We start from the raw sequence: 12500 nt of genomic DNA on the forward strand, positions 1-12500 counted from the left end.
CTCTCTCTCTCTCTCTCTCTCTCTCTCTTGCAATGAATTAAACTAGAACAGAAGAGGAGAAAATGAAAAAGAAAACGCAACGAAACGAGGAAGGAAAGAAGGAAGGAAGGAAGAGAGTGAGAGAGAGAGAGAGAGAGAGAGAGAGAGAGAGAGAGAGAGAGAGAGAGAGAGAGAGGAGCAGAGGGAGAGAGAAGGAGAGCGAGGGAGAGAAGAAAGGACAACAATGAGAGATGACTTCAAGGTGTACTTTCTTTACCACCTCTCTCTCTCTCTCTCTCTCTCTCTCTCTCTCTTACCTGTGCATGCTCGGTCACCAGTGGTCGTGCCTCTACAGGGCTCATTAGTGAGAGAGAGAGAGAGAGAGAGAGAGAGAGAGAGAGAGAGAGAGAGAGAGAGAGAGAGAGAGAGAGAGAGAGAGAGAGAGACTTGCATAAGAGCTCATTTACTTCGTTGTTAATGTAATGAGAAAGAAAGAGATAAAGACTAGAGAGAGAGAGAGAGAGAGAGAGAGAGAGAGAGAGAGAGAGAGAGAGAGAGAGAGATGGGGGGACAGGATTGGTGCACCTGGCTGGAGAAAGAAGAATGGTAGCACCGTCTAAGAACCATCCCTCACTGTCCTCTTCCTCTCCGGTGCCTGCGTGAGTAGCGGGAGACATCCAGGACACACAAGATTGTACGAGACGGTGGAAAAAATAATAATAATAACAGAAGATAAAATAGATAAAAGTAACGGATTTATTTTATGGCATCGTCTAAGGCTCCATATTAGGTCACATCTTGTTCACAGTTTATGGTAACGTTCCCTCGTCTTTCTTTCTAAAATTGTGAAGATGTACAGTCTGGATACGATATTAAGCTTCTTCATCCCTGGAACACTGATGATGCTGATGATCTCATATTTACAAGGTACACAGATGGTGAATTTTGTGTTTTCAGCTATTGTCTTATTGTTTAGTGGCATCATGAGTAAGTGTATGTTTGTATGAGATCGAGGCTCTTGTCAAAGGTTCCTCACAACACAGACAGGTGACGGAAACACTGTGAGGAATCTTTTTGCCAGCCATCTCACGTCCTAGACAAATATAAACGATTTGAAATGGAGAATCTACGTAACTCTAATATACATGCATTAACCAACCAAGGAACCATTTTAAACAGAAGTATCAAGATTACTATTACTCACTACTCTTCCAATAACCAGTCGCGGCACCACCACCAGAGACACACCAGTGCTTCACAGCCCCAACACGTGCTGAAGCCTGGGAGCGTGGCAGCAAAGGTTACACTTGGAGAATCAGCCAGCACCGCCACGTCACGCAGCATCTGAAGCATCGTGAATGGCGAAAGGTCAATCAGATGTGTTGGTGTGAGCTGAGAATGAACCTTTACTGTGATCTCAACACGATTTTACCTGAATGACTGTTCTATCTGTCCAGAGTTAGCTGCCTTGACTGGTGTAAATCTATCTTTCTATCTATTTTTTAGGTTTCAATACATTCATCCTATTTTTTCTTTTTGCTAACTTTTTCTGGTTTGCAAAGGGACTGGCAACTAAGTGGACCTTTTTTTGTTCGTTTTATATTGCTCTTGGCCAGCTTTCCCCTCTTGCATTAAAGAATACGAGATAACCATAGTATTTGTAGTATTCATACGTACCTAGCTCTTATATGCTTACCTTGTGGCAGAGTGCGAGCAGGTGGCTGGCCTCTCTGCTGGAACAGTTCACCAGTATAGTGAAGACGCTGCTTATCCATTCACTTTGAAAACTCGGTTAAAAATACATAATGAATTGCAAATGTGCCTCACTGCTAATTTTAAGCCACAATACTGTACTTCATCTGTTATGCTGAAATTACACGAATGTTTCCTTTGCTGTTTCCATTTTCTGTAGCGTTACTTTATTTGCGATGGAGATTTTCCTTAATTGTAATGCGTTTTAATCAGATTTTTATGGTTTCACGTTACTGCTTTTTATGGTTTTAATGTTTCTTTTAGTCTAATAGCTTTTTATGTCAACTGAAAATAGCCATTGTGACAGTGGCAACAAAATTACTTCCTTCCTTCCTTCCTTCCTTCCTTCTTTTCGTTCTGTTTTCTCTTTTGCTACACTGCTCCAATTCTGATTCATGTCAACAGCCAGAGAGAGAGAGAGAGAGAGAGAGAGAGAGAGAGAGAGAGAGAGAGAGAGAGAGAGAGAGGGAGGGAGACTTATTTTGGCCCGGGTATTTTATTGACATTTTTTATTTGCCTTGTTTCCTCACTTGTTTCTAGTTATTGGAGGAGGTGGAGGGGAAAAAGTTAGGATGGAGGGAAGGGAGAGAAAATTGGAGGGATAGAGGAAACACTTGGAGGAAAGAGAAGGCCTAGGTGAGGGAAGTGTCTCTGCTGATGTATCCCCTTTAACTCTCTCTCTCTCTCTCTCTCTCTCTCTCTCTCTCTCTCTCTCTCTCTCTCTCTCTCTCTCTCTCTCTCTCTCTCTCTCTCTCCTTTTCCGCCTGTTTTCCCACCCTCCTCCTCCTCCTCCTCCTCCTCCTCCTCCTCCTCCTCCTCCTCCTCCTCCTCCTCTCCTCCTATTTTTCTCCATTTAGGAAAATCTGGCTTTAAGGTCGTATTTTTCCCTTGTCACAGTTTCCAGTTAGCCATTATCGCCTCCTCCCTTCCTCTCTCTCTCTCTCTCTCTCTCTCTCTCTCTCTCTCTCTCTCTCTCTCTCTCTCTCTCTCCCTCCCTGTTTAATTCAACCATTCAACATCTATTTTTCGTTTTAATGGCGAAAAATGTGTTATTCTTTAGTCTATTTACGACTTTACACACACACACACACACACACACACACACACACACACACACACACACACACACACACACACACACGCATACACACGCACACGCACACACGCACCTGCCCGTTAATTGATGCAGGAAGCCACAACCAACACACCTGGTCCACCTTTGTCCGTAAGAATCAATATACAACTTTCCACTATTGACCCGGAGCCCTTACTGATACGCCTCCATTACTATGTGTCAAGAGGAGGAGGAGGAGGAGGAGGAGGAGGAGGAGGAGGAGGAGGAGGAGGAGGAGGAGGAGGAGGAGGAGGAGGAGGAGGAGATAACAGATTTGACATGTGAACGCAAGTCTATCTCTTCATTTTTCTTTGTGTTTTGAAGGGAGTGTATTTGTGTGTGGCTTTGGGGAAAAGTTAACCTAGAGATAGGAGGAAGAGGAGGAGCAGGAAGAGGAGGAGGAGGAGAAGGAGGAGGAGGAGGAGGAGGAGGAGGACGAGGAGGAGGAGGAGGAGGAGGCGGAGAACTGAAGGAAGAGGAGGATAGAAGGAAGGAGGAATGATTGAAGTAGTGCATTGATAGGTAAATTAATAGTCCCAGTACACCTATCAATTTTGTATCGATTTGACCTTCTCTCTCTCTCTCTCTCTCTCTCTCTCTCTCTCTCTCTCTCTCTCTCTCTCTGTGCGTGTGTGTGTGTGTGTGTGTGTGTGTGTGTGTGTGTGTGTGTGTGTGTGTGTGTGTGTGTGTGTGTGTGTGTGTGTGTGTGCATATTCAAGTGAGAAATAGCTGAGTATAATTTCCTCCTCCCTTACCTTACTTCTCTCCCTCCTTCCTTCCCTCCTTCTTCCTTCCTTCCTTCTTTCCTTCCTTCTTTTCTTTCATTCATTCATTCCTCCCTCCATTCCTTCCTTACTTCCTTCCTTCCTTCCTTCCTTCCTTCCTTCCTTCCTTCCTTCCTTCCTCTCTCCCTCCATCCTCCTCCTCCTACCTCCTCCTCCTCCTCCTCTTCCTCCTCCTCCTCCTCCTCCTCCCCCTCCTCCTCCTCCTCCTCTTCCCTCATGCCATCTGGGGTGTAATATGTAAATAAACACAAGTTGACGTGTTCTCTCCTCCTCCTCCTCCTCCTCCTCCTCCTCCTCCTCCTCCTCCTCCTCCTCCTCCTCTTCCCCTCTTCCTCCTCCTCCGCCTCCTCTTCTCTACAGCAAACTGACTATTTTTTTGTCTCCTGTCCATCATTTATTTCTTTATCCCTCATTTCTCCTTTTTCTTCCTTTCCTTCCTCCTCTTTCCTCCTCTTAAGTCTGTTTCCTTCCTTCTCTTCCTCCTCCTCCTCTTTGTCTTCTGCCGTCTCATCTCCTCCATTTGCTTTCCCATTCCTCCCCCTCTCCTATCCATTATTCTCCACAACTTCTCCTCCTCCTCCTCCTCCTCCTCCTCCTCCTCCTCCTCCTCCTCCTCCTCCTATTTCGCCGTCGGATTAGATTTACTTGATTCTAACTAGTCTTAAATGCAGTATGCTCTCTCTCTCTCTCTCTCTCTCTCTCTCTCTCTCTCTCTCTCTCTCTCTCTCTCTCTCTCTCTCTCTCTCTCTCTCTCTCTCTCTCTCTCGCTCTTGCTCTGTGTGTGTGTGTGTGTGTGTGTGTGTGTGTGTGTGTGTGTGTGTGTGTGTGTACCTGCGGTGGTGATCGAACGTTCCAGAAATGGTGTTGTAGTTTCGTTGTCCTTGTATTGAAAAAGAAACCATTCATAATTCACTGGGGGGGAAGTAGAACAAGAGAGAGAGAGAGAGAGAGAGAGAGAGAGAGAGAGAGAGAGAGAGAGAGAGAGAGAGAGAGAGAGAGAGAGAGAGAGAGAGAGACCTTTCCACACAGTAATTACTTTTTTTTTTTTCTTGTCTTGTTTCTTATTCTTTTCTCACTGGTACACGTGATGGAATATTGCCACTCAGGGATACGTGCGTGCCTTTTGGCTATCAAGAAGGACTGCTTACTCTCTTATAAGTAAATGAAGAAGCTTAATGATGCTAATGGTTGTGAGAGACAGGCATCATTTCTCTTTTTTTTTATTTGATGTTTGGCAGTAAATTGCTCAATATGATGGAGGATAATAACGATAAGTAATATTAGGTAAGGAAAATATAAAGTAATCTTAGGTTTAATTGTGCTATGGTTTGGTTTGGTTTGGATACTTTGTTAAAAAAATGTATTTAAAAGAAGTGTTTGGTTTGGTGAGGTTTGGTTTTGTTAGGTTAAGTTGAAAAATAAAAAAGGTATTATTATTATTATTATTATTATTATTATTATGAGGTCAATGAAGGCGACCCACTGGAAAGCATAACTGCATAAACCCAAAGGCCCAGTGGGCGGCACCTCACCGATAAGTGAAAGGAAGTAACAGGAATGAACAACAGAATAGGAAGATTGGTAGAGATCTAAGAGGTAGTGAGTTCAGAGAGAAGAAAGGTATTCACACGTTTTTTAAATGCTTCAATGTTACTAGAATTAACAATCTCGTTGGGAATTGTATTCCAGAGTCTAGCAGATACTGGGATAAAACACCGGGAAAATTGTGAAGTATTACATCGATTCACAGACAAGGAACGGTCATTCATGATCAAGGATTGTCTTGTAGCACGTGCTGGTAGTGAAGGGGCAGGCAAATGACAATGCAACGGGTGGTTGGAATTAGACATGATTTTGAAGAAATAGGACCATGATCCAACCAAACGACGATGCCGAAGATTAATCTCAAGATTAGGAAGAAGAAATTTAATCTGTGTTTAATGTTGTGTTAGATTAGGTTAAATTCGGTTACGTTAAGTTAGAAAGACAAAAAAAAAGTGTTTGGTTTGGATAGGTTAGGTTAGGTTAGGTTACGTTAAATAAAAAAATTAAGTGTTTGGTTAGATTAGGTTGAGTTAGGTTAGGTTAGGTTAGGTTAAAAGACATAGAAAGTGTTTGGGTTAGTTAGGTTAGGTTAAATTAAAAATATAAAAGGAAGTTTTTAGTTAGCTTAGGTTAGGTTGTGTTAGGTTACGATAAGTTAGAAAAAATAAAAAAGTAGTGTTATGTTAGGTAATATTAGGTTAGGTTAGTGTATAAAGTAATATTAATAATAGTAACGTTATGTTAAAGATACTGTCCTTGAGTTTGCGGAAGGAATAGTTTTATCATAATGGTTCATAAAGGCTCTACTTGTGAAAGAAGTATAGTTAATTCATGAGAACTTAATTAATGAGTGGTGGCGATCAGGTTCGGAAAGTAATTTAAAGTATGTAAAAGTCAGTAATGTAAGTGTGAGTGATGGTCGCTGGCGGACACACTCGTCGAAAAAAGACAGAAATTATAAAAACAAGTCATATATAAAAGATGAGAAATAATATTCATAAAAAAATTCAATAAAAAATTACCAAGACAGCTTATGCAAATTATATTCATGGAGGAGAATAGAAGCGGAAAAAAGTAGAGTATAAGTGGAACAAAGAAGAATAAGTTACATTTGATAAAGGAAAAATGAAAACAGAAATAAGTAAATATACGTAAGACTTTGCTAGGAATACACGATAAACCAAAGAAATAAACTACTTACCTTTTTTATGTAAGAGGGAGAACTGCCAAGGGAAAAAAAAACTGTATTAAAAAAAAGACCCACTAGAATTGCAGTCTCCATAAAAGATTAGAAAGAATTAGTCAAAAGAGTGGGAGAAATGTCTTGACACCTCTCTCTTAAAAATCGTTAAAGTTAACAATGCAAACTAGCACCATAAAGAAATAAGTGACAATAAGTAGCGAATGGCTCACATAGTCAAGATAAGTAAGTTTTGACGATTTGCGCAGCGGAGAAGCAAAGAAATCAATAAAATAAATAGTGGCATGGTCGTAAAGTAATAAAGCTAAGTAGAGCGTGGTGGAGGACAGACGGAGGACGGACGGAGGACGGTGTGGTGAAACTAAGTGACGATAAATGTTGCTTGATGGAGGATGGAGGATAGGATGGTAAAAATAAGTAGGTGACATCATCCCCTCAAGGACACATGATCGATTCCCTACACCTGCGAGGCTCACCTTCCCTCGTGTGACCTCAAAACAGTGTGTCCTCTGCTGCCTGTCTCCCTCACGTAACTTAAGGAAGGAAGGAAGGAAGGATGAAAGAAACGAAAGAAGGATTTGTTTTCTTCATTTAGATCTTACTATATAAAGAAACGATTACAAAATGATGAGAGAAACGAAAAAAGTATTTGTTTTTTTTTTCATTTGCATCATATATACAGAAAAGAGAAGACAAAGAGATAGAAGAAAAACGAGAAAGATTTGTTTTTTTTTCGTTTAGGTCATATATATAGAAGAAAAGAAGACAAGATGATCAAAGAAAAGATCAAAGGGTTCATTTTCTTCATTTGCATCATATATATATATATATATATATATATATATATATATATATATATATATATATATATATATATATATATATATAAGAAGACAAAGAGATGGAAGAAACTAGGAAAGGATTTGTATTCTTCATTTAGGTCATATAGAAAAAGAAAACAAGGTGACCAGAGGAAAGAGAACATGGTTTATTTTCTTCATTTGCGTCATACATAAAGAAAAAAGAAGACAAAGAGGCGAAAGCAAATAGGAAATAATTTGTTTTCTTCCTTTATGTTATATAAATAAAAGAAAAGAAGACGAAATGATAGGAGAAATGATGAAAGGGGTTCGTTTTCTTCATTTGCGTCATATATAAGATAAAGAAGACAGAGAGATGGAAGAAAAGGAAGAAGAAAGGAAGGATGAATTTGCTTTCTTCATATATATAGAAGAAAAAGACAATAGACAAATAGACAAATAGACAAAAGACAAATAGATAGAAGAAAAGTGGAAAGGGTTTGTTTTCTCAATTTGCGTCACATATATGGAAACAAAAAAAGACAAAATGATGGGAAAAACGAGGAAAGATTTTTTTTTTTTTTTTTTACAAAGGTCATATCAATAATAAAAGAGATGATGGTAGAAAAGAGGAAAGTGCTTGTTTTGTTTTCTCCATGTAGGTCACGATGTATAAAGAAAATAAGACAGGAAGGATGGACAGAATGAAGGAAGGATCGGTGTCCTTCATTCATGTCACAAAATAAAGAGAAAAAGAAGAAAGGAAAGAAGGCTGGATTTTTTTTTCTTCATTAAGGTCACAATATATTAAGAAAAAAGATGGGAAATATAGGAGTGAAGGAAGATTAGTTTTCCTCATTAAGTCATATACAAAGTTTTTAAATAAAGGAAGGGTTGAAAAAAAAAAGATTAGTTCCTCTCATTTAGGTTATGATATAAAAAAAGAAACAGCCTTCCTAAATTAAATCTGAATTTACGCTAAGCTGTTTTCTTAACTCTAACTTTTCATATATTTTATGGAAATAGACAAGGGAATGAGAGAATGTAATTTGAATACTAACAAAATTATTCCTTTTACCATATTTTCGAATAAAGCGAAGAAGAAAACTTAACTTCAACTTTAAAATGTTATTCCCTTAAGATGTATTTTAATTTTCTCTTGTTAGTGAGAGAGAGAGAGAGAGAGAGAGAGAGAGAGAGAGAGAGAGAGAGAGAGAGAGAGAGTCCGTAAAAGTTTCATAATATATTCCACATTTCCACATAATTAAAACAAATCACAACAAAGGCATCTTGAACATTCACTCTTAACTTGCTGGGTTGCGTACATACTGATGACCAACAAACCAACACACGGGCGATCCACTCTTCATCTGCTGACATCACCATATTCATCAAAACAACCACGACTATTTAAGAACACTCCCCCAATCTTACATTCCACGTCAGCTATTGAGAAGTGCAGTGTTGTGACATTCGTAAAAGCAGCCTCTTCATTCCCCCTCACTTCCCTTCACTTCCCTTCTCTCCCACAGCACACGTAAGCTATTTCTAAAACCCTTATCGTAACATCTCCCCTTAAAAATAAAAAAGGAAGTCCCCCTTTTTTTTTCTCCGCCAGCTAAAGTCTTGAGGGAAAGTATCAGGGCAGCGCTAAAAAGTTCCCAAAATTGATTTAGAAATTTTCTCTTTTGCTCTCTCTGATGACCGTAACATTTTTTATTTTATTTTTTAATTATTGATTTTCTTTGTCACTCATAAATGGAGTTTCCTTATTATGGATGAATGAATGAATGCGTGTGTAGGACTAGTACGTTGTGTTAATTTTTTTTATTGTACTCTAACCTGCGTGTGAATAAAGAAACTCATGGTGAAATCTGGTAAACTCTGAAACTCCCTGCCTCCTTTTCTATTTCCATCTTCCTTGGACTTGAATTCATTAAAGAGGAAGGTTTCAAGACATTTACCCCTTTCTTTTGGCTATCTCTCTCGGACCTGCTTGGGAACTGACGACCAAGTGGGAATTTTTTAACACCTGCTGCCTCTTAAAAATAATAATAAGCTGAAGAAAAAAAAAAATCGAGTTATTGAAACGTGGATGGTAAAGACCGTAGAATTTCACGTCGGCCATTCAATAATGTACAGGTGTTCATCTCCGCCGCGCCCAAACCCACTGCCTTCACTATTTTGCTTCTCTGCTTATCCTGGTGCCTTTACTTGCTCCTCATCCTGTTGTTGTTGTTGTTGTTGTTGCTGCTGCTGTTGTTTGCTGGTGTTCGTCTTCCCAGTAAAGAAAATAACGAAAAGAAAAGATAAAAGACAAAATAAAAGGTAGAGGAAGGAAGGCTTTGGAGAATTATCGACAAAACAAAGGAGACTGAAGACGAAAACAACTAAATAATAAGAAAAAGGTCAAGAAAGGAAGAGAGAGAGAAAAGAGATAGGTAGATAGATAGATAGATAGAGAGAGAGAGAGAGAGAGAGAGAGAGAGAGAGAGAGAGAGAGAGAGAGAGAGAAATTAATTAATACGAAAAACAAATAATTGACGCACTGGAGGAGCACAAAGGAACACAAAAGAAGAGATGACTTGTTTTCTTTCCTCTTCATATTCTTATAAAGGAGGAGGAGGAGGAGGAGGAGGAGGAGGGGAGGAGGAGAAGGAGGAGGAGATGGAGGAGGAGAAGGAGAAGGAGGAGGAAGGTAATGAGGGGAGACATTTTTATTCCCTCTGGAGATAAACCTCTCCCTTCTCTCTCTCTCTTCCTCCTCCTTTCGTTCTTTCCCTTCTCTATCTCTCTCATTCTCCCTTTCTTCCTTCTTCCCTTCACTCCTAGTACTGGAAGAAGAGAGGAAAAATAACCAAATTTGAATTATATGGTAGATTTACTCTCTCTCTCTCTCTCTCTCTCTCTCTCTCTCTCTCTCTCTCTCTCTCTCTCTCTCTCTCTCTCTCTCCATCATTCTCTGCTTTATGTTTAGTATGATTCACTTTTTTATTGAAATATATGCACTGTTTATTTGTGTGGGGTTGAGAAGAGTGAGAGGTGCGGAGGGAGAGGAGTGTTGTGGTGAGAGGGAAGGAAAGAGCAGCGGGGGGGGGGGAAAGAAGGGAGAGGGAGAGGGGATGCCGAGATGTGGCGGGGAATGTAGACTTGTTGGGGATGCAGATGAGGAGAGAACAGGGTAAGGGAAGGTGTGGGTATGACGAAGGAGGAGGAGACGAGGGGAGGAAGAAGGAAAAGGAAGAGGAGGAGGAGGAGGAGGAGGAGTGACATATGACGCGTAAGGAAGAAGTTCCCAGCAGCTGTTGTGGTGATGATGGTGTTGGTGGTAATGGTGGTGAAGGTAATGGTGGTGGTAGTGGTGGGTAATTGATGAGAGGCTTTTGCTCCGGGAAATGTCGTACGTAACAGCAGCAGAATCATATCGAAAGCAGCAGTGATGGCAGCAGAAATCATAGGGCTCGTATTAGTGTCAGTAGTAGTAGTAGTTGTAGTAGTAGTAGTAGTAGTAGTAGTAATAGCAGTAGTAGTAGTATGAGGCTGGTAGAAGGAGCAGTATAGGGAGAGGGGGTGTTCCAGTAGTCGTGGCCGCTGCTGTCATGCGCCCCGGAGCGTGTGTGGGCAGCGGCGGGCAGGGCGCCGCTAGCAGCCGTCAGTGTGGCGCCACAGCCGCCGCGTGAGTGAGGAAGCACCGCCTCCACTCGCCGCTCTACGCCGTCAAATTCCCTCGCCAGTCGCGTTCTCGTCACCTCTACGCCCCTCGTGCGGGTCGTCCCTGTTTCTCCACATCCCTAAACCTCTGTGTCCTGCCCAGGGCTGCCAAGCTTCTCGCGACGCGGCGGGAGCACGAGTGACCCCGAACTCGAGTGGTGCGTGAGGCTCCGTGCGGGTCCCCGTCAGCGGCGGGCATGAGGCGGCCTCCTGTGGTGCTCTAACATGAGGAAGCGGAAAAAACTGTCCGTCAGAGGCTCCACAAGTCTGTGTAGCGGGTGTGTGGCGGCGCGGGCGTGTAGCGCGGGTGTGGGTTTTCCGCGCATCAGCGTGGACTCCTTCTGGAGGTGTAAGGCTACGCCCGTAACGTGCTGCGTGAGGGCGTGAGATCGTGCGGGACGCCCAAGGGCAGCCCGTGCGGCGTGTGTAGGTGTGCAGGTGTGCAGGACTGGGCCAGGACGCGAGGTAAACACTAGCGGAGTCGGAGATCGATACGCTTGTATTGTTGAAGAGCGAGTAGTGGCCACAGACGGCTGGCAGCTCCTCGCGGCGGCGGCGGCAGCCCTCCCCCTCACCGCCGCCTCTAGCAGCATCGACCCGGCCCTTTCTGGCTACCTGCTGCCCCTCAACCACCTGTGGCCCGCTGCTGCTCCTCCCACCTGTGCCAGCTGCCAGGTGGAGAGAGGTCAGGGACGAGTCAGGCGTGAGAGCGACCCGGCGGCTGGCGACAGCTGGGCCAGCACGGTCCCGCCCCGGTCCTTCCTTCCCGGTGTTTGTTGGTGTCCGTGTGTCCGTGTTGTGTCCCCTCGTGGCCCAGTGCCCCGAGCCTCCGCCCGGCCATCGACCATGCTCGCACCAGCTGTCACAGAGGCCCCTGGGACTCTGCTCCCCGCCCCCTTCCATAGGCTGGCGACAGGAGGCGGCAGGCAGGCGGCCTGTGGCTCATCCAATGCCATCTCCCGCGGCGGAGGATGCTAGGACGGGCCAGGTTGCCGAGGACTCCTCAGGGCCACAGGGCCAACAAGTGAGGCACCGTGTCCCCGGCCGACGCTATGGTCACTTAGTGTGGCGCGGCTCAGCGGGGTCGTGGCGGGTCGTGACCAGGGCACGCACACAGGCTGCTGACCTGACCTGACCCGCTCATCAGTACACCCAGACTGTCTCCTGTCAGGCACTGCCGGATTGAGATAAAGCAACAGGGTGAAACAGAGAGAGAGAGAGAGAGAGAGAGAAAGAGATAAAGATAGAGATAGCGAGAGGAGAGTGAGAGAGACAGAAAGAGAGGAGAAAGAAACGTACCTACCACAGGACCAAGCAGTGAGGTGGATTGGTGCACATTCCCCACACGGAACACTGTCTCGCCGCGCCTCGTCAGCGTTGCCGTGGCCGCCACAGGGACGTGCATCGTCGCCACCCACCACCACCACCACCACCACCATGATGACCGCGTCGCGAAGGACCCACCAGAGGTCGTACTCAGATGACCTCACCTCGGCTGCGACCCCGACCTCGGCCGAGGCTCCCCTCTCACCCCCCTTCTCCCCAGCCACCTTTCAGTCCTCACCGCCCCCATCCCCAGCGACCTTGCAGGCGAGAGGTGAGTAAGCGCCTTC

General features: G+C 43.7%; 1 protein-coding gene across 50 annotated transcripts in view; it reads left to right on the plus strand.

The window, feature by feature from the left end:
• LOC123503122 (muscle calcium channel subunit alpha-1-like) overlaps positions 1-12500 on the plus strand; it is a 230015-nt gene that overhangs the window by 82539 nt on the left and 134976 nt on the right. The window contains exon 1 of one of the 50 annotated variants that reach the window (XM_045252610.1): positions 10825-12484. The exons of 48 other annotated variants lie outside the window; for them this stretch is intronic. In XM_045252610.1, coding sequence (XP_045108545.1) covers positions 12325-12484 — 160 coding nt within the window. In that variant the 5' untranslated portion in view covers positions 10825-12324. Of the gene's footprint in view, positions 1-10824; positions 12485-12500 lie in introns of those variants that run through there. One more of the 50 variants, XM_045252606.1, reaches the window with a different exon arrangement.

Source organism: Portunus trituberculatus, chromosome 13 (assembly GCF_017591435.1).
Source record: "Portunus trituberculatus isolate SZX2019 chromosome 13, ASM1759143v1, whole genome shotgun sequence".
Classification (NCBI taxonomy): domain Eukaryota; kingdom Metazoa; phylum Arthropoda; class Malacostraca; order Decapoda; family Portunidae; genus Portunus; species Portunus trituberculatus.